Source organism: Suillus plorans (assembly GCF_016647745.1).
Source record: "Suillus plorans strain S12 chromosome Unknown HD556scaffold_64, whole genome shotgun sequence".
Lineage (NCBI taxonomy): Eukaryota > Fungi > Basidiomycota > Agaricomycetes > Boletales > Suillaceae > Suillus > Suillus plorans.
In genome coordinates, this window is record NW_024537448.1 from 151,559 (window position 1) to 172,751 (window position 21,193).

A 21,193-nucleotide genomic window follows, 5' to 3' on the forward strand; every position below is an offset into this window, starting at 1 on the left:
AGGGCCTTTCCGACCTAGATACGTACAGGACGACCATGTAGTCATGCCGGATGTGATGATAAAGGATTTTGTTGGTGAGGACCTAGAGGCAGAGCTCATGACATCATCAAGTTGAGACTATTCCGGGCGTACCTGCAACATGATACCGCCGAACGAAAAGACGTCGCTCTGCTTGCTTGGCCTCACTGGAGTTCCGTCCTCTCGCTCTCCAAGCAGCTCAAAAGCCATCCATCGTACATTGCCACTGAGGGTGGAAGTCCAGGGAGCCTGAGAGATGCTTATGACATCCGAATACATCAAGGAAAGACCAAAGTCGGCAACACACGCGGTGCCATCAGCATATATCAGCACGTTAGGCTAGAGATCATATCTCGATCAAATCAAAGTTATTGGGAGGGGGTCGAACTTACCTCGGTGAAGTCACCATGGATGACATTGTTAGCATGAACTGTGAGGAATGTTACTATTCCAAGTCTAGCACTGAGAATAACTAGCACGTACGATATTGCAGGCCAGTTATAATATCCCTCAGCTGAGATTGCCATCAGTTTGTGGTCTGCATGAAATACAAGAGACTTACGATCTGGAATTTTCTAAGGAGAGTAAGAGCCGCATCCTCACGTTTCAAATAATCCGACAGGTTGCCCCTTTCTGCCCAACGACTAACTATCGCTGGAAATGGGCCGAAGCCATACGTGTAACCATAAATGGGTACGATGTTCGCATGGTTGATGTTCGCAGATATTCTGAGTTCATGCATTATCCTCTACGAGCTGGCAGTCCATAAGTAATAGATGAAGTCCTTCGTCAAGAAACTCACCTTGGTCTTTTTCGTCCTTGCCGGCCCAAATTTATCATTAGCGCATACCTGCAATACTTTCACCGCGACCTGCCCAATTATCAATTTTGAACTGATGGACAAACAACACTGTGAAACGAACTTGGACTGGTACGCGATCAACGTAGTAGGTGCATTTCCAAATGTCTGCGAACCCACCACGAGCAAGAGGGTCGTTCCCAACCTTGGAGATATACTTTGAGAGGTCTTGGAGTCCTGTCTGATGGGGGTCGCCATGAGTAATAGGATACATCTCAGATCTCGACAGTGAGTCAAATTCGTTCCTGATCATTATATCAACTTCCTCCGTCGATGGATGATCCACGATCCCGAGGATCACTAGACCAACATCGCTCGATAAATGGCCAATACTTTTCAGGGAGCTCAGGATAATGAGTTCGGGAGGGCGTTTCAGACCTAGATAAGTGGAGGAAGATCATGACGTCACGCCGGAGGTGATGATAAGGAATTTTGTTGGTGAAGACCTAAAGGCAAAACTAGTAATATCAACCAAAGGTAGGGATTACCCCAGACGTACCAGCAACATGATACCGCCGAACGAATAGATGTCGCTCTGCTCGCTCGGACGAGTTGGAGATCCATCCTCCTTCTCTAGTAATAGCTCAGGACCCATCCATCGCACGTTTCCTTTGAGGGTGGAAGTCCAGGAAGCTTCAGTGACGCTTATGACCTTTGAATACATCAAGGAAAGACCAAAGTCGGCAATGCACGCAGTGCCATCATCACGGACGAGCACATTGGGCTGGAGCTCGCGTCTAAATAAAATGGAGCTATCGAGAAGATCGAACTTACCCCACTGAGGTTTCCATGGATGACACAGTTGGCGTGAACTATGAGGAATGGTTAGAGCTCGGGCGGGCACTGACAGTATCTGTCACATACGATATTGCAGACCAGCTATGATGTCTTTTAGCTAAGTGTTTCAATTAGTTCTGTGGTCTACCCAAAATACATCAAGAGAAGACTTGCCAACTGGAATCGTCTGACAAGAGTAAGAGCCGCACCCTCACGCTCCAGATAGTTGAACAGGTTACCGTTTTCTGCCCAAGGTGTGACTATCGCTGGAAATAGGCCGAAGCCATGCGTATAACCATAGATGGGTACAATATTTGCATGGTTGAGGGCAGCACAATTCCTGAGTTCACGATTTATCCTCTACGAAGTGGTGCCCGTGGTGTAAGTAATAGACTGAGTCCTTCGGTAAGACACTCGCCTGGATTGCGTTTGTCTTTCTTTGTTCAAAATAAACATCACTGTAGTACATTATTTGCATTGCGTTCACTGCGACCTGCCAAATCAAATTTTAGACAGATAAACAGACAAAAGACAGCAAACGAACTTTGATCGATGTCCGATCGATGTGAAAGGTGCATTTCCATATCTCCTTGAACCCGCCAAACACAGGTTTCACGCCGTCTGCTTCGCGTCCGGTGAGGAAACTATGCATGCAGATTCGACCGCCTCCGCTCCATTCCCACTCTGCCATCGTGTGGTAGGGTATCGAAGGATCTGGAATACGTCGTCAATAACCAGATTGACTGAATGCACAACTCCAACATACGAAGATTTCCGCCGGTGACATGGACGTCTCTGCACTGCCGGGGCATGCAGCATTAACAAAAAAAATGTCATCCAAGGCTAGAAAACACCGATGAGTACGACCGGCTGCTGACACCAACGAAAGGAAGGCCTACCAATATATCTCGCAGGGAGCAAATAGCAAGGTCGCGATCTAGCTAGTACTGGTGGCTAAAGGAAATGTGCCACCGAATGTAGTGCCCGAGTCCGTCCGAGCAGTGGGGAGGAGAGAAGGGGTTCCTTCAAACTGAATAAGCACTCAGTCACATGCCATGCGTGAGCTGCCTCAAAGCGAGCACTTGCATCACCGAAGTAGGCTGCGACTTGCGTTGAGAGCGAGGAGCTGAGAGGTAGGATTGATGTAGCGGAGAACTGCATTATCATCGTTGAGCCCACTGCGCAATGGAAAAACTGATGAAAAAAGACATGCATCTAGGCGATCGCGCGGCAGATTGCTTGAAATAGGGTTGCGCGAAAAGACGAGAAAAAGAGTTTGGGTACGCTGCCATGTATCTCGAGATATGAGAGTAGCGGGGTGGATGACAATCTGTCCTGAGAGCTAGGTCGTCGACCAGGTGGTGCCCAGGAAGATCAGCCAGAGAATGAGGTATGGAAAGCCAACTGACATTAGCGAATAGTATTCAACAGTCTCAAATAAGTCGGATGTTACTGACGTGTTGGTAAAGTTATCTTGCTCGCACCTGCGCCGTACATCTCAGCTCGCTCGGTGTCATCGATGAATATTGCACCGATCAAGTTGGAAGTTATCGAGTGTATTGGGTGAGATGACATTCGCACAGTTATCATTTCCCATGATATTCACTGCAGGGATCGACTGCAATAGGCTGCCATCCATGATCCAACCGAAGCAAAAGAGTGGCTCATCTTCTTCGGCAGTCCAGGCAGTATCGCAAGAGGAGTTGCGGGCACCAAGAAACGCGAGACTGGAGGGTGAGGAAATAGAAATAGATGAACAGCGATCACAAAAGCTATAGGAGAGGAAAGTGTGTTTGTCCCCGACTCCCGAAGCAGAGGAATGTTTGAGATTACTTTCTAAGAGTCCGCGGAAACTTTGCGCCGGTTTAGAGTCTACGCAATTGATGTTCGTGGGTTTTTATTTCCTTAGTGAGTGGTTATCATGATGCTTCGTTGCATGTGTGGATGGCACTTGCTTCTGCATAAACAAAGTGACCGAACCAGCCCCGTACAGCAATCGTCATATTATTATGTCCTCACTTTGGACGAAATATGTGAGTATCATTGCTTGGAACCTTGCGTAATGTAGTTCCAATTATCATCAGTGTTTTTTTTGGTCAAAAAGCATTGCAGTGTACTCGGTTTTCCATTGTGCACCATAATATTGTGGGCCGCGACAGCAACTACCGAACCTTTAATTTCAAGGTCATAGTAAGTTAAGTAAACATCATAACAAAAATGCAGACTGACTACATGGCGCAGACTAGGTTAATACTACAAAGCGGATGGGAAGATGACGAAATGGACAACAAGAAAGTTCACTCCTCCTCAGCGTCCGTAACATCATTCTCGTCAGGTTGATCAAACGCACGCAGGCTGACTCGTTGGTTATGGCGTCTAGGGTTGATGGCGATCATTGGGCCTCCTTTTTTCTCCCGAGGAAGCACTTTCCATGCTCTGCTGGTCTTTGCGCCTGTTCCCCACATACGATCCGTGGATGTCCATGGTGCCCATGCCAGTTTGTCAAATTCCTTCCTGAGCGCACATCTGATCTTAACCAGACCTGCGTCGTTTACAGTGCTAGCAAGAGCAATGTAACTCTTGTAGTAGGAACAACTAGGAAAATTCTGACCGCTGGCTCGAGCTTCCTGGACGGAAGAGGGAAAAATGCGGTCAAAGTGCATCTTCCACTGATCTGGAGTGCATACGCAGTACTGAGCTTGATCGAATGGCAGTTCAAGGACCTGTAGCAGCTCCGGCTGTGCCAGATCAATGCGTCTGTCGACAGGGATGGTGAGGTATGAACCCTCCCGCTTAGATTTCCTGTTGGGTGCTTGTTCAATGACGTCAAAGATGCACTGCTCATAGATCTTGGCAACACGCTGGCTAATTGAGAGTTCGTCCTGCATATCATCCCCCGCCTCGTTAAGGTCTCGTTCATCGCCCCCATTTAAGACATGCAAGTCCACGTCCCTACCTGCCAAGCGTACTGCGGGTTTGACAGGGACGTCCCTGATTTGAATATCTAAGACCCGACGTTCCGGATCTCTGACATCATCAACATTTCTAGTGTTCCGGTTGCGATTATGCGTTCTTGCAGCGTTGGATGGTTGCTTGCTGGATACAAAATTACTCCAATCAAACGAGGCCTTGACATCATTTATAGACGCTTTGTGGTAAATGCGAGCCATGGACTCCGGGTCAAAGGTCCTCTGGAGTGGCAGTCGTAGAAACGTGGGGCGTCCTGTGTTCATGACAATATCGCAAATAAAGTACGTGCCGCTGTCATATAGGATGGGTACGGTAGGGGTGTCTTCGAGGTCCGCTTCGAGGTCTTCTAGCACTTGCTGGCAACACTTCTCGATCAAATCCTCCCACCCGAACCCCTCAGCAGGACGAGTGAAACAGGCATTCATTATGTAAATGCATGCCGCTTCCAGGCCCAGTGTAGAGTCCAGAGCACGTACCCTTGGATCGGCTTCGGCCAAATTTTTGAACACCAGACGTATTGCGCCCAGGCGATAATAAATCAAAAACCTGGAACACTTGTCAAGTCACAATAAAATATCGATGCAGGTGCGTTCTTACCACCATACACGTCTACTGATGGCAACCACGTAGCGCTCAACCAGTTCACGAGGGAGAGTCACCAAAGAGTCCTGAGCCTTGTCCAGTGGAATCCGAATCTCCAAGCGGGCGCAACCATCGCGTCCTTCTACATCTCCTTCGCCAGTGCATTCATAGAATACTTGGCTCATGACGTCCAGGTCCTCCACTATCTTCTTTTCGGTCTTCTTTTCCAACAATTCTTTGGGTTGTCGTCGGCGGAACACCCCTGGGTTCATCTGGTACGTCGCATTCTTCGCAGTGCAATAGGCCTGCACGTATGTTATTCCATCATTGCCTGTAAAATCGGCGGTAGTTGCACGGAAGCCGGCTAATTCTTTCATCTGTAGGGTGCGGTCAAAGTGGAACCTTTTCTTGTTCTTGGTAAGGGCAGCGACTTTTCGAGGACATGCGAGAGGCATAAGGTGCCCGAGGAGGTCCTTATGGCAAGACTTGCGCCATGTGACGACATGTCCGTCTACTCCGATAGTCAGAGCGACATCAACCAGCCACTCCCGAGGATTCAAGTTATCGACATCGACATGCTCGAACATCTCTTCGAAAGCCATCTGTCGCTCCCAATCTTTCTCACCATCGTGTATAGTACTCCCCTTCGTTCCCCTCAGCTCGTGGACAAAATACGCGTCCCTGAAAGCAGGCTTCTGCTCCTGAAGTTTGGCCAGCAATATTTCAGCAACCTCTTCCAATCTATTCCAAGGGATGTCTAGGGTGTTGAACGCGAGCCCCCCGGCGCGGGTCTTTGATTGCATGTATGCGGCAGCGTATGATGTCGGCGCCCGATCAGCGAATTCCGGCAGAACCTCTAATAGTGTGGGGCGCAGGCAATGGTCGTAAAGGAGGGCCAAATCCTCTTGAGACACCAGAACTACACCGTCTGCACTGTAGAGCCGGGGAAAGAAGATCCGCACTACATGCCTTTGTTGGACCTTTCCCAATGGCACGTTAGGAATTTTGTGCATAGGAACGAAAATCCTATCGCCCTGGTACCATGATCAGAATACGCCACTAGCGACTTACATTGACTGGTCTCACCTGAGCATCGTATGCATGGCTCTGGGTATGATTATCTTTAGTCAGCATCTCTTTGAAAGGAGGAATGGGCCAGATTGCCAAAGCGCTTGTATAGGGTAACGTGCGAGATATTCCGATGGCAGAGTCGAGGTCCCTACTGATTCGAGTCTGAGGAAGAGGAGGGAGACCTTGCAGGCAATTCAAAGTGATATGATGCTGGTCGGGCTCATCAGCCGCTTGCTGTCCAACCCTACCTGCCAATACGAAGCGAATGAAGTCGACCTCTGAAGGAAGATCCTTAATCTGGTTAAACAAATGCTGGGAATGGCCGACGAATTCCTCCATTGTTAGCTGGGCAAGATCGTTGATTTCATCCGGGTACTGCATGGCAGGGAGCGTCCAATGTAACTCTGGAAAGGGAGGGGAACGGACGCGGTCTAGGGAACTAATTGTAACGAGAACTTATGCGAGTGCAATTTATGTTAGAATTGTGGCCTCCCGCTTCAGCACCAGGACGATCTGTTCTAATTATCTCATGTGTGCCATAGAGCGGAGAGAGATCGTGTGCATTTACGTTCGCTGGCACTTGCTCATCGGTAGACTTACGTGATATGCAATTCGCCTGATGAGCACTTTGACGTCAAGAATTTAACGGCTGCATTTACACGCAACAGATTAATGGCCTTCCGGGACGGCCATTTCGAAGCGGATATAATTTGCGGTCACTGCCGAAGCACATTGGCATGAGAACAGTCGAGAACGCCCGATGATGTGACGTACGGTAAGTCTTTTTTTTTCTAATCCCTGAAAAGCGGCTCACGAATAGACCGTGAGTCACACTAAACTTTACGCGGATTTTATAACATAACATAACATAACGTATCATATGTAAAAACCCAGTGAGCTCTTTCGGTGCGCGTGCCTCTTGAGTATACAAATTATGTACAGATCACCGTCATGCATTGCAGCCACTCAGAAATTCTGACTCAATTATCATTTCTCACGATCGTGAAGTACACGGCGGCATTTTCTTTTTTTCTAGACTTAAACTCAAATAAACCAGTTACCCGCATTTGCCATTGTCACGTCGAGTCATACTCCCATATACATACAACAACGTTTTGCATTGGGCCGTCGCCTATCGCACTCAATCATGTATGTGATTAATATTCAACAGTCATTTAATTTATAACTGCAATCGAAGCGAATTGCATTGACGTGCGCCCGTATTACCTAGTCTACTAGGGGCTCGCTTGGTGGCTCCTCACCAATCGGACTTACCGAGAGCTGCTAATCTATAACGTTTTAACATTATAGGTGAGCTCCTGGGACGCTACTGCGCATGCCTCTACCCGGATCTCGCTTGAATGCATTGACCCATTTATGCGTTCGTAGCTGTTTTTCTCAAGGCGCTCCGAGTCATACGGTTATTTGCATGTGGTAAGTTTGCTCTGCATTATTTTCCATGCGGAACCAAAGGGATAACACATACACAACCAGGCTTGCCGCTTAAATATGACTGACCATGGGTAGTTGAGTCGCTCCAAATTCTTCCTGTTCAAATTTTGATCCACCATGACTCACCGGGTTCCCCAACCGTGTTATATTCGTAAACTTCCTGTGGAAATCCTTTCGAAAATATTCATGCTGGCCGTACATGGTACATCCCGTAAATTCTTTCGAAGTGTCATGATGATGCCGCATGCACTTGCATCGGTGAACCTGCACTGGAGAACAGTCGCAATCTGCAACCACAGCTTGTGGTCAAGCCTCATTATTGATCTTCATCAGGTCATCCGCAACCAAACCGACGGGGGCTTGACACTGTTGACCACAATGATCACACGATCAGGACGGTCCTCTGTGGATATTATTATCCGAGCGCAACAAGGACGAATGTCAGCTACTGAAGAAATGATGTAAGATGCACATTAATTTTAGTTGAGTACAGCTGTCTAAACGTCTGCCTTTAGGAGAAGAAAAACGGATTTCACTAAAACAAGGGCCCGATTTGCTGACTGTATGCCCGCCATTTTCGATCTTTTATTTCCTGAGATGTATCGATGGCGTTCGCTGGAAATTGTCAGTGACACTTGGATGCCGATTCACAGCGCCCTCCAAATTCTCAACGAGCGCAGGACAGAGGGCTCAAGCGCTCTGCGTCTTGAGTCCATAAAGCTTGTGAGAACCAACGACTACCTCTCTCGCTTCTGGCTTTTCTGTCCAGGAATAATGAAGATGGTGGACGGATTCATGTTTGCCGCTTTGATTGGACCTACCAGTCAAGATGCCCCAGCGCAATCTCCTCCCCTTCCAAAACTGCGAGACATAACTCTATATGGCGTTCACTTAGACTGGACAAATTTCCTTCATTATACTCTTGGCCCAACCCCCAATCGGTCGCCTACTGTCAGTCACTCTATCCAGTCGCTGGAGCTCTCCCATCACAGCGGAGAAGTCAGGCCAACGTCTGATGAGTTTACAGGGATCCTTGAAGCTTGTCCTCGCCTGCGAAAGCTTGTGCTTAGGAAGTCTGGCCCGCTGGCTGGACTTTCACGTCGGGTATCCCTTCCGCTGCTTCAGCAGCTTTACTACGGATATTCGTGTATTGGAAATGATGTCGGGCTATTCAGTGGGCTTCATGCCCCCAACCTGATCAAGCTCACCTTAAACTCGGAGTCTTCAAATTTATCTGGTATCACATATTCGCCTACCCAGAACGATGGCGAGGATGATAAAGCTGACGACATTCTGAAATACTGCGCAACTCATCTTTTGTTTCCAAGACTACAGGAATTGTCGTGCTACCATATCAACGCACCAGTGAACACATTCACTCTCTTCATGAACGCTATTCCCACGCTCCTTCATCTGTCGTTATATGGCACACCAAATGCAATCCCGGCTCTATTACCCATCCAGAATCTACCCTGCCCCGCCCTCGAGTCCATCTACATGTCCTCAAATTTGCACAAGGACAGCCTTATTGGTACACTAAAGGAGCGCAGTAAACTGAGTAAAGGCGCCTCCAAGTTTGCTGAGTGGCAATATGAAGAAATGTGGGAGGATGACATAACGGTATTTTTCGGTTGATCGAGAGTTGTCTACTAGTAGCACAAGCAACGGCGACAATGTTATTACATAATACTGGATCTGAGACTGAATGTCCTTATTGATGATTGTTTGCTTCGATTAATTGTCATCCTCCGAATCAACCACTTACAACTGCTATACTCTGCTATAAAAGGAACAATTACGGTAAGAAAATTGATCGATCTTTCAAACGCCCCTATTGATATTAAAATGTCAGCCAAAAAACATGTCTCGCGTTTTGAATAGTCCTCACGTCAGCATTAACGTCGACAACATCGTAAGATTATCGCCCGTCATTAATCATTCTCACCTATACTAAAACTCTCATTTTACAGACGCAACTTCAATACCTCGCGTCAAAGGCGGTAATGTATTCAGTACCGCGTCACCGTGACGCAGTTCCTGATTTACGGACTCGAGGTCCCCAACGCGCCAACACCGTGCCTGATGAGGCGGCTGATATGCGACTGTGCACGCGGTTGCGCTGACCTGACACAGCGCCTAAGATCGGCAGACTGTGCACGCGGTTGCGCTAACCTGACACAGCGCCTAAGATCGGCATTGCGCGGGGTGAGTCGTTGTTTTATGTAGAAAATTTCAAACTAAATGATGCGCAGAGATGAAGCTTTTTCAAGCTGATACCATAGTCCATGACCCTAATCATGCCCCTCACAATACCAACCACCTCTTAGCCATCTAGAATTACATGTTACTAGGACTGACACACATATTTACATAAAGGAGCCTCCGATGATCTATGAAGATCATCAGCATCGCGCGCTGTAAGCCATCGTGTTATTGCAAAAACTCTTAACTAACAAAGTGTGCAGGGATGCATATACGAGCTCAGGCTGATACCAACAATCCCATCTCCTATCATACCGTATCACAAAATGCCAACCAATTCAGCCAGTGATGGATAAATGACCATTGTACCAAGTGAATCCACGCTCCAATCATAACAGTATTACATAAAACTTACTGCCTTAGTGACAGTTATAGGTATTCCATGCTTCAATTTCAGGGATGCCTGCATCGATCTCAGTGTAGGGTCCAGAGTACGTACCACATATATATTGTGATCTGACCCACGCTCAATTGCATGCATAAGGGATAGTACGGTCTATTCTTGATTCGAATGGTCATTTCCGGGAGTCACGCATTTAAAGTTTTGCGCGGATTTTGTACCATAACATAACATGTCAAGTTGGAGAAACTCGGATAGGTTTCATTGCGTTTAACCCCGAATACTAGATCGCTGAGCAACTTAATTACTCAAGTACCAGGAAACCTTGATCAAAATTACGAATGTAAAAGTAATGATACTGCAATGTAAGGACGTAAAAACTTCGCGAGCGAAAACCATGTACTACTGCGTACAACGAAATCAAGATTGATGACAAAACCGGTCTAGCTACCCCCCGAGTTGGATATCTTGCTCCTCTTCACAGGTTCGACAGTCCAGTCTTCATTCAAACCGCGCTTCTTCACTGCGACTCGGATGCGGTCCCGGTCCTCCATGATCAGTCCTGATGTATGCACGTCCTCTACATTCTTATCTACCAACCTCTTGCGGAACAAGCGTTCAGGGGACAGCTCAGGCATGTCCTTGAGAAGTCTGGCGATGTGTGTGTCCAGGATGTTGAGCAACGCATCAAATTTGATGGGTCGGTGAACAGTCTTGCCTTCGAAATGAACCGGAAAATTGAGCCTCAAGAGGTTCATCCAGTCCAGTGCAAGCGGAACAAGATCCTTAAAGTAGTCGTCAAACTGCGTTCGGATTGCAGCTTCGCCGTCGTCTGTTGTGTAGAACGAAATCTTGGTGTCAAAGCATCCCGCGATATTCCGGTTGCTCCACGTATGTAGAAGCCACTGTGTCGAAGCGTTCAAATGGCGTTCTATGCCAAGAGGGCCGCTGTACCCGATACAGATCCAACAAAAGACATAAAACAGTGATTCAAGATCATCTGAATAGTCTTGCACGACAAAATCGATTGTCCAAGGTGATGACGATGACGCCCCCTTTTTTGCAGGTTCAGAGACCCAGATCTTTTTCACTTGCTGCAGGATCCGCCGCGACATGAATGGAATTGTGCCCTGCAAGTCGAGTAAGTGGATTGAATCCTGAACTGAATTAATCATCAACTTACTGTTCCACCTACGTGGTATTTATTATCCGGTGCGATAACTACAGCAAATTCCCAATCGATCAACATTCCGAGGCTATTGCCATCGGCTTCCTCGATCATCGCATTGTGGAGGCTGCAATCGCGATGCAAAATGCCCCGTTCATACGCTTCCTGTTGAGCTGGAAGGTTACTTACTGGTTAGTACCAACATGCATCATGCAAGGGAAATGCTTACTAGCCACGATGTCGCGTATAGCTCGAAGAAATTCCAACTTTGTTTGAAATTTATGCAAAGGTCGCCCCCGGGGCTTCATGACGAGGCGAAAATGAGTGCGCCAAGTGCCAGTTAAGCTGGGCAGCTCTCGGTATCGGTACGTCCTCGTGTTGTCGACCTCACCAGTCGACAGCTTAACCTTGCCAAATTCTACGAGTTCCGGGACGCCCCGGACGCCCTGCATCTTCTTCAACATAATGACCTCATTGAATATATCGTCATTTGCATCTCCCGCGACCCAGTGGTCCTTGATGATGTACTGTTGATCATCCTTTCTAGTCAAGTAGCAAACGGTGCCACGACCAACTAGGCCATGACTTGACCATATAACCTCCAAGATATCGTACCAGTTGTCGTTGACTTGAATCTTGCCGATCGGCGACGGATTCGGAGGAACGGAAGTTTGGGAAATGAAAGGAAGTGGCGAGGCAGGAGTAGCCAAGGGAGGTAGTTCAGGGAGTGCAGGAGGACCAGTTCTGATATCAGGCCGTTCATCTGGCTCAAGGGAGGAGAAGACGCTTGATGAGGAATCGTCGCCCAAAGCCTCTAGGCCACGCGAGGGCGAAGGTTTATATGATGACGCTGACTCCGACTCGTATCCTGACTCGTCATCTAAGTCGTCTGACTCCTCTTCTGACTCTTCGCCTGATGCTACATCTCCTAACTTGGCCAGTGTACCAGGTTCATCGCAAATGGTGTCCTTCTGGATCCGAGCACGCAATCTCCTAGGAGCACGGGAACGACGAGGTAGTATAGGCAACTTGAGTTGCCGAATTTTCATCGTCGTATCGAAGCCGATGCACTCATCACTGCCGAAGACAATAGCCGAGAGGATTTGCAAGAATTTGTCCTTCTGTCGGTCGATGTGAAAAGGAGGGGATACGGCAGAACCGGAGTGGTCATATACGTGGACACGAAGTTCACGATGGTGATGACATAGAGATAGCATGAGGGCGAAGCGTCTCCAGGGCTGGTGCTTCAAGATGATATACGCCTTGGTATCAAGGGATTTCGCGGCACGCTTCCCTGGTCGGTACTTGCCACTCGTCACCTCAACGACGACCTTGATGCCTGCCCACCCAGGGTCTGGTTCATCTGACATAACGATGTCAGGTTTGCGGGGTATGACTTCTCCCTTGATTGGGGCGGTTGAGTGGGCCCCACTCCATATACGATTCGCTTGATTGGTTTTGAGTCCATGTCGAGAAAGTGCCCCCGTGAGGACGTTCAAAAATCCCGCAACCACATGTTCAGCATTCGAGTTTGAATCGGAAGTACTGCCTCTGGACGCCTGACTCCCTCCTTCCCCCAACGATCCCTCTTCACAGATTTTTTTACCCTTTTTGCCCTTCTTACCCCTCTCGTACTGTTTTCGGGGCGGATCTGGCAGCCCCCAATTCCACTTCTTCGCCTTACTATCCCACAGTTCCACGGAGTCTGTCGTTTGATATTGACGAAATTGATCATTAATCCGCTCATTGGAATATTGAATCTGAGAGAGAGGTACCCGAAGATCCTCAGCACGAGGCGCTTGAACCTTGAAGGACTGGAAGATGATGGATAGAAGATGACCGAGGGGGGCGTTACGAGTGATACAACTCGTAGGCTCCTCGAGAACCAGCTGGTTCAATTCTTCAGTGGTTAGTTTATCCATCGTCTGCACATCGTGAATGAGAGGAACTCTGACGAAGGATCCCAGTTTTATTCCGACTGCTAGGGTTGAAAAATGATGTTTAAGCCCTGTTGTCGGTTGGGACTTCGAGTTGGAGGGCATTGCACTGGTGTGACAGTCAAAGCTTCAAAGGTTGACATATAAGAACTGGGCAAACCTTCTGATTTAAGACTTATCAGATCGAGCTTGACCCGTATTAGTACAAAGACCACAAAGACTATTGTGAACTTAAGACACACTCTTCTACAAAGACTAGATTCTGAAATCACCAGCCTTTCGATGAGCAATTATGATAAATAGTTTCTACAGGAGTCCGTGACATTGTCACATGCCGTGAGACCTGGGGCCTGTAGGATACCAATTCTTTTCCTAAAATTCGGGTCGTTCCATTCTCACTCGCAGTACCCAGTGGGTCGAGGCTATCGCGTTCTCGTCCGTTCGTGTGATTATGTTCAGCGTGAATGTTCTTCTATACTACAGTTACAACGCCCCAAATCCACAGCTCCCCGTCCAGGGCACGCTCTCGAAATACAGCCACGACCATGACCTCGCGGTACAGCTCCTCGCTCTCAACGCAAGTCGCAGCCTACTTCGGTGATGCAAGTGCTCGCTTTGAGGCAGCTCACGCATGGCATGTGACTGAGTGCTTATTCAGTTTGAAGGAACCCCTTCTCTCCTCCCCACTGCTCGGACGGACTCGGGCACTACATTCGGTGGCACATTTCCTTTAGCCACCAGTACTAGCTAGATCGCGACCTTGCTATTTGCTCCCTGCGAGATATATTGGTAGGCCTTCCTTTCGTTGGTGTCAGCAGCCGGTCGTACTCATCGGTGTTTTCTAGCCTTGGATGACATTTTTTTTGTTAATGCTGCATGCCCCGGCAGTGCAGAGACGTCCATGTCACCGGCGGAAATCTTCGTATGTTGGAGTTGTGCATTCAGTCAATCTGGTTATTGACGACGTATTCCAGATCCTTCGATACCCTACCACACGATGGCAGAGTGGGAATGGAGCGGAGGCGGTCGAATCTGCATGCATAGTTTCCTCACCGGACGCGAAGCAGACGGCGTGAAACCTGTGTTTGGCGGGTTCAAGGAGATATGGAAATGCACCTTTCACATCGATCGGACATCGATCAAAGTTCGTTTGCTGTCTTTTGTCTGTTTATCTGTCTAAAATTTGATTTGGCAGGTCGCAGTGAACGCAATGCAAATAATGTACTACAGTGATGTTTATTTTGAACAAAGAAAGACAAACGCAATCCAGGCGAGTGTCTTACCGAAGGACTCAGTCTATTACTTACACCACGGGCACCACTTCGTAGAGGATAAATCGTGAACTCAGGAATTGTGCTGCCCTCAACCATGCAAATATTGTACCCATCTATGGTTATACGCATGGCTTCGGCCTATTTCCAGCGATAGTCACACCTTGGGCAGAAAACGGTAACCTGTTCAACTATCTGGAGCGTGAGGGTGCGGCTCTTACTCTTGTCAGACGATTCCAGTTGGCAAGTCTTCTCTTGATGTATTTTGGGTAGACCACAGAACTAATTGAAACACTTAGCTAAAAGACATCATAGCTGGTCTGCAATATCGTATGTGACAGATACTGTCAGTGCCCGCCCGAGCTCTAACCATTCCTCATAGTTCACGCCAACTGTGTCATCCATGGAAACCTCAGTGGGGTAAGTTCGATCTTCTCGATAGCTCCATTTTATTTAGACGCGAGCTCCAGCCCAATGTGCTCGTCCGTGATGATGGCACTGCGTGCATTGCCGACTTTGGTCTTTCCTTGATGTATTCAAAGGTCATAAGCGTCACTGAAGCTTCCTGGACTTCCACCCTCAAAGGAAACGTGCGATGGATGGGTCCTGAGCTATTACTAGAGAAGGAGGATGGATCTCCAACTCGTCCGAGCGAGCAGAGCGACATCTATTCGTTCGGCGGTATCATGTTGCTGGTACGTCTGGGGTAATCCCTACCTTTGGTTGATATTACTAGTTTTGCCTTTAGGTCTTCACCAACAAAATTCCTTATCATCACCTCCGGCGTGACGTCATGATCTTCCTCCACTTATCTAGGTCTGAAACGCCCTCCCGAACTCATTATCCTGAGCTCCCTGAAAAGTATTGGCCATTTATCGAGCGATGTTGGTCTAGTGATCCTCGGGATCGTGGATCATCCATCGACGGAGGAAGTTGATATAATGATCAGGAACGAATTTGACTCACTGTCGAGATCTGAGATGTATCCTATTACTCATGGCGACCCCCATCAGACAGGACTCCAAGACCTCTCAAAGTATATCTCCAAGGTTGGGAACGACCCTCTTGCTCGTGGTGGGTTCGCAGACATTTGGAAATGCACCTACTACGTTGATCGCGTACCAGTCCAAGTTCGTTTCACAGTGTTGTTTGTCCATCAGTTCAAAATTGATAATTGGGCAGGTCGCGGTGAAAGTATTGCAGGTATGCGCTAATGATAAATTTGGGCCGGCAAGGACGAAAAAGACCAAGGTGAGTTTCTTGACGAAGGACTTCATCTATTACTTATGGACTGCCAGCTCGTAGAGGATAATGCATGAACTCAGAATATCTGCGAACATCAACCATGCGAACATCGTACCCATTTATGGTTACACGTATGGCTTCGGCCCATTTCCAGCGATAGTTAGTCGTTGGGCAGAAAGGGGCAACCTGTCGGATTATTTGAAACGTGAGGATGCGGCTCTTACTCTCCTTAGAAAATTCCAGATCGTAAGTCTCTTGTATTTCATGCAGACCACAAACTGATGGCAATCTCAGCTGAGGGATATTATAACTGGCCTGCAATATCGTACGTGCTAGTTATTCTCAGTGCTAGACTTGGAATAGTAACATTCCTCACAGTTCATGCTAACAATGTCATCCATGGTGACTTCACCGAGGTAAGTTCGACCCCCTCCCAATAACTTTGATTTGATCGAGATATGATCTCTAGCCTAACGTGCTGATATATGCTGATGGCACCGCGTGTGTTGCCGACTTTGGTCTTTCCTTGATGTATTCGGATGTCATAAGCATCTCTCAGGCTCCCTGGACTTCCACCCTCAGTGGCAATGTACGATGGATGGCTTTTGAGCTGCTTGGAGAGCGAGAGGACGGAACTCCAGTGAGGCCAAGCAAGCAGAGCGACGTCTTTTCGTTCGGCGGTATCATGTTGCAGGTACGCCCGGAATAGTCTCAACTTGATGATGTCATGAGCTCTGCCTCTAGGTCCTCACCAACAAAATCCTTTATCATCACATCCGGCATGACTACATGGTCGTCCTGTACGTATCTAGGTCGGAAAGGCCCTCCCGAACTCATTATCCTGAGCTCCTTGAAAAGTATTGGCCATTTATTGAGCAATGTTGGTCTACTGATCCTCAGGACCGTCCATCGACGGAGGAAGTTAATGTGATGATCAGGAATGAAATTGACTCGCTGTCCAGAATTAGTTGATTCTCGCACTTGTCTTGTATCCGAACATCTGCTTTACAGTCCAGCCAGATAGATGAACCTAGGCATCTGTATACGGTTCACTCCAAGATTTCGCTAACTTGTACTGTATTCATTCAGTACTAAGTGCTACCAACTTGCACTATATTACCTAACATACCTTATTACCGGTGTATAAGGCGGCCAGTCATTAGCCCGCGTAACTGTAATCATTATCAGGGTGAATATGTGGAGTTAAAGCACAAGATCTCAAACCATAGGCATTCCAAAGACTATACATAGCAGAGTGTGGTACCTGGACGTTGAGAAGGACGGCAATTTTTTAGGGGACAACAAAAATGATGTTATTATGTCATGGGGATCACCGAGGAGCAGCCCTAAGTTGCGGCCACTATACATAGCTGAGCGCTAAGCCACTTGAGGAGCAGAGATACTGTTGTGTCCCACTGTGACAAGCTTCGACCTATCACGGAAGTTCAGTGTGATTACACGGGGATCAAATATATCAAAACTTTGAATTATGGAGTGATGGAAGTACCCTCACCTCCACATAACGTCCGAGATATGTCCTCGCCGAATGCAAATTTGTCGCACCGCTACGGATGTATTGTTTTTTACGACTCAAGCTTCGGAAACGCCATGGTACTGGTACAAGGGCTCCACTTAAGTCATTTTAACTCGATGATAAACGAAAACGCTAACCAGTAGACCCCTCGTGGTCCGATAATTATGAAATTACTAGTAGTGGCAGATCTGGCAGCTACTGACACGATACATCAGCACGCAACTGGCACCCATGACAGCTGTCTTACCACGAGTAGACAGGGGCGAAGGAGCTCTTTCCGCTGAGCTTCGCAATTGGCTGGGGTTTGGAGTATGATTGATGCGCAGGACACGGCTGAGCTCCTCGGTGTCGCAATGTGCTAATCGAAATCCATGGTCGTTAAATGAATTTTAATGTCGTTCAAAGCAGCGCAAGTTCTAACTCGAAGACTGAAGAGTCAACCAAGCGGTGTTTGAAAGTTTACTGTGCACCTAAGTCAGTATACGGGTCTGGTGTATATTATAAGGCATTGTTTAGTTCATCGAGGATGAAGGTAACAACTGAATGTAGAGGTGACTGGATGATACGAAGCTCAGGTCTGATAAAAGATCTCCGTACGTGAATAGGACAAACCCGTTCGATCTTTCAAAAGAAGACCATGTCTATTAGTCGTCGTCATTCAAGGACTGCTGAATCTCATTCTTCCACAAATCTGAGAAGTCGTTGATGTCCCGACCGCTACTCAACGCGAGGGCTTCCATTGGCAACATGTTGTGTTGGTAAGCTGGTGCGTTGCGCGATGCGAGCGGATGTAAAGGCGAGTCGATGATACGGAGCTTGGGTGTGCTTGACCCCTGCGTGAAGACCGACAAGAGCTCTTCGTACGTGAATAGCAGGGGATCCGTTCGGGGTGCGTATGGGTTGAAGTATAGGATCATGTCCCCGAGACAGATCACGTGTCATCAACACGTCGAAGACGTCTTCAGAAGTGTGATGAGTGCGCGGACTAGTACGACAAAAACAATGTGACACATACAGTCTTGCTGTCCATGCCATTCAGACTTGATCTTGTCCCCCCAAAAACGCTGAAGCGTTTCTAAGATCTTGTTTTGTGTTTGCGGCTCGTTCATGAAGTCATAGAAATTCGTACCGCGTTGTGATATCCCTGTACGAGCGTCGTTCGTGGCTTGCTGGAACAATAATCAGAAAACAGGACGTACCTATGAGACGGCCTTCACGAACGAAACACCTGAACTCGCGACTCCGGTCTATAGGATACCATTTCCTCAAGACAAGCTCGAGTTGGTACGATGGCAGATTCAAGGAATCGCATTGGCATCCCTCGAAGACCGCGTCGATACTTAGATCGTGTGATATGAAGTCCGAGGATTTGAGTAGGATGTAGACGTCTGATGGAGATGTGCATTTGAGAGGCGAGGATGGTGGTAGCACCCATGATGCGTCCTGTGTTCGATGTGAAACGGGGATCGATGTCGATGGAACGAGCTGACCTTTGGTGAAGAAAAATTGAGCTTGGGGAAAATGGCGCCGTATTCTTTGATAATTTGTCTTATCCGCTCATCTAGATCGGGGAAGGAGAAGGATTGCCCAACTGCAGCGTCGTCCTCATCCTCTTGGTCCGAAGGAGAGCTTTCTGCGGGACTGGAAGTGGGAAGTGAGTACGACTAAAACAGATGGTGATTGTAGCCAACTGACACGTTTTCTGAACCTTCTGGTACGAAAATGCCGTCCGAGTCGAGGTACTCCTTGAATGCTTGACTCAAGGGACGGATGATGGTGCTTTTGATGCTAATGGAGGAAAATGTCGGATACCATGATGAAAATTGGAAGGAAAGTAGATAATCTGGTGTTTGTAGAGGGGCTGTTGGCGTGGCAGACTTTGAGAACTTCGCTCAGTAACCCGTTGACTGCATCAGCATCCGTTTCAAATCCCCGTTTTGCGAACCGCAAGAGCAAAGCGATGGCAAGATGGAGCTGCGTTACGCTTCGATCCGGATGATCAGTTGCACGCAACTCGAGGACCCCTTGAAAATGAGAGATAGGGATGTCGAGGTCGTGCACAACATACACAGGTCAAGTTCCCTCGGAGTCAGAGCGTGGCGGTCCTGGTTCCATTGTTTATCGGGTCGTGCGGGGGACCTGTATGTGTTATTAAGTCGGTGAGCTCCTGGTTAGCTGTGTCCTGTTTGTGACTGAAGTACCATTAAAAGGCGGTCAGCTAGCTTGAGGCAGTATGCGGGTGATACTGCACTTCCGGGAGGCAAGGTGGAGCCCCAAGATATTACTACTGAGGATACTGCGGTACCCATATGGAATTCCTTTGTCAATCTTGGTCTGACTTGTCTGTTTGCAGTGACTCCGTGAGTGTGTCGCCGGTGTCTTGCGCCGACTGACACAGTTGTCTAGGGTTGTGGTGCTCATTCTCGACAACACTATGCAAGTATATTGAATTCATGTTGGGGGTGTCATTAGATGTTATAACTTTCTTGGGTCATAGCCTAGTCTCAACGAGTCGGAGGTGACCTCGATATTCTCACGACCGCTCGCTTCCTTCCTCGCATAGTCTTTCCCTTTCCACCCATACCGTATTCCAGATCCTTCGATACCCTACCACACGACGGCAGAGTGGGAATGGAGCGGAGGCGGTCGAATCCGCATGCATAGTTTCCTCACCGGACGCGAAGCAGACGGCGTGAAACCTGTGTTTGGGCTTACTGCGTGCGCTTATAAAACATCACCCCCACAAATATTTACACTGATCTTAGGAGCATGTTGATCTACGTTGCTATCTGGGGGTACAGACGTGCTCCAGACTTTGAGTTGCAGCCGCAAAACGCGCCTACGCAGGCTCAGCAGATCGCTTGCGCGCTCCTCACGCCTTCGAATCCACTGCGGCTGGCGTGCGAAGGCGAGGGCATTGATGGCTGAGTCTATCCTGCATACACCACAGGATCTGAACTCTGGGCCTGATATGGTTGAGTGGGACAAGAGCGGTAGAGAAAGGGAGAACGCAGGGCGCCAAATTGGCCAAAATGCATCAGCAAAAGTGGCTGACAAGGCCTCGGCAAATACCGTAAGCCTGGCGTAGAGTTCCAATATGGCTACATGCCTTACAGGCGCCATGTCAGGCATTGCAAGGCTCTGATTGGTAATCTTATAGCTGCTTAGCGCTTAACATCGTCACTCACCCATGTAGGATTGCATGCGAAAATTATCAATCCAATTAATGCAACACATTTCTTCTCTTACACTGCTGAAAGACAAGTCCTTCCAATGCATTCTCCTATACCGCTGCACAAGCTGATCCACCCTCCGCCTCGTTAATTTCGACTCCAGAGTCTGACCTTGACTCATCCAAGGACAGAGACGATGTCCATCTCACTGGCACCAATTCTCAATGTAAATCTGCAGATGGAAGTTGGGCTAATATTAATGATTTGACCATCAGTGACTCTGAGCGCACGGGAGGTGCTGCAGGCCCCACCAGGCGGAGGACGCTGCGTTACAGTTCCTCACCTTCCCCTCCCAAACGAACGGGCTCAGCATTCATGGTAATGTCGAAGCACCTTCAACGCGCATCTCTCCGCGTCGTCAGGCCATGCCTTGGACAATTCAATTCGCATACCGGATGAAGACTTCGACGATGGCAAGTATTCTCCCACACAAGATAACAAGGAGCCTCGAAGAACAATGGAACGAACGACAAG

The 21,193-nt window shown here is 48.1% G+C and overlaps 8 protein-coding genes across 8 annotated transcripts; 3 read left to right on the forward strand and 5 right to left on the reverse strand.

The window, feature by feature from the left end:
- Window positions 1-117: 117 nt before the first annotated feature.
- On the reverse strand, window positions 118-1,011 carry HD556DRAFT_1401419 (kinase-like domain-containing protein; the record flags this gene model as incomplete). Its single annotated transcript, XM_041303830.1, has 5 exons — window positions 944-1,011; window positions 581-892; window positions 502-532; window positions 411-448; window positions 118-357 (listed from the first exon to the last, which is right to left on the reverse strand). Exons 2-5 carry the CDS (start codon window positions 758-760, stop codon window positions 118-120), a joined length of 489 nt encoding a protein of 162 aa, XP_041156018.1. The 5' UTR covers window positions 761-892; window positions 944-1,011.
- Window positions 1,012-1,134: 123 nt separating this feature from the next.
- On the reverse strand, window positions 1,135-2,014 carry HD556DRAFT_1244624 (kinase-like domain-containing protein; the record flags this gene model as incomplete). Its single annotated transcript, XM_041298465.1, has 5 exons — window positions 1,135-1,323; window positions 1,377-1,601; window positions 1,652-1,689; window positions 1,742-1,765; window positions 1,825-2,014. Coding segments are annotated over 5 exons (666 nt in total), but the record flags the coding sequence as incomplete, so codon positions are not given.
- Window positions 2,015-3,951: 1,937 nt separating this feature from the next.
- Window positions 3,952-6,658, reverse strand: HD556DRAFT_1244609 (uncharacterized protein; the record flags this gene model as incomplete). The annotated part of the gene is made up of 3 exons (XM_041298461.1): window positions 3,952-4,392; window positions 5,707-6,240; window positions 6,293-6,658. The coding sequence occupies 3 exons, from the start codon at window positions 6,656-6,658 to the stop codon at window positions 3,952-3,954; spliced, it is 1,341 nt and encodes a 446-aa protein (XP_041156020.1).
- Window positions 6,659-7,846: 1,188 nt separating this feature from the next.
- On the forward strand, window positions 7,847-9,364 carry HD556DRAFT_1311777 (uncharacterized protein; the record flags this gene model as incomplete). The annotated part of the gene is made up of 2 exons (XM_041300573.1): window positions 7,847-8,190; window positions 8,383-9,364. 2 exons carry the CDS (start codon window positions 7,847-7,849, stop codon window positions 9,362-9,364), a joined length of 1,326 nt encoding a protein of 441 aa, XP_041156021.1.
- A 1,908-nt stretch (window positions 9,365-11,272) lies between these two features.
- On the reverse strand, window positions 11,273-11,828 carry HD556DRAFT_1213423 (uncharacterized protein; the record flags this gene model as incomplete). The annotated part of the gene is made up of 4 exons (XM_041296615.1): window positions 11,273-11,340; window positions 11,408-11,461; window positions 11,511-11,672; window positions 11,729-11,828. Coding segments are annotated over 4 exons (384 nt in total), but the record flags the coding sequence as incomplete, so codon positions are not given.
- A 2,936-nt stretch (window positions 11,829-14,764) lies between these two features.
- On the forward strand, window positions 14,765-15,644 carry HD556DRAFT_1244622 (kinase-like domain-containing protein; the record flags this gene model as incomplete). The annotated part of the gene is made up of 5 exons (XM_041298463.1): window positions 14,765-14,954; window positions 15,014-15,037; window positions 15,090-15,127; window positions 15,178-15,402; window positions 15,456-15,644. Coding segments are annotated over 5 exons (666 nt in total), but the record flags the coding sequence as incomplete, so codon positions are not given.
- A 123-nt stretch (window positions 15,645-15,767) lies between these two features.
- Window positions 15,768-16,752, forward strand: HD556DRAFT_1401425 (kinase-like domain-containing protein; the record flags this gene model as incomplete). The annotated part of the gene is made up of 6 exons (XM_041303831.1): window positions 15,768-15,835; window positions 15,887-16,198; window positions 16,247-16,277; window positions 16,331-16,368; window positions 16,422-16,660; window positions 16,685-16,752. Coding segments are annotated over exons 2-6 (556 nt in total), but the record flags the coding sequence as incomplete, so codon positions are not given.
- Window positions 16,753-18,130: 1,378 nt separating this feature from the next.
- On the reverse strand, window positions 18,131-19,941 carry HD556DRAFT_1496081 (D123-domain-containing protein; the record flags this gene model as incomplete). Its single annotated transcript, XM_041308885.1, has 6 exons — window positions 18,131-18,340; window positions 18,488-18,630; window positions 18,686-18,929; window positions 18,977-19,127; window positions 19,182-19,347; window positions 19,881-19,941. The coding sequence occupies 6 exons, from the start codon at window positions 19,939-19,941 to the stop codon at window positions 18,131-18,133; spliced, it is 975 nt and encodes a 324-aa protein (XP_041156025.1).
- Between the last annotated feature and the right edge of the window lie 1,252 nt (window positions 19,942-21,193).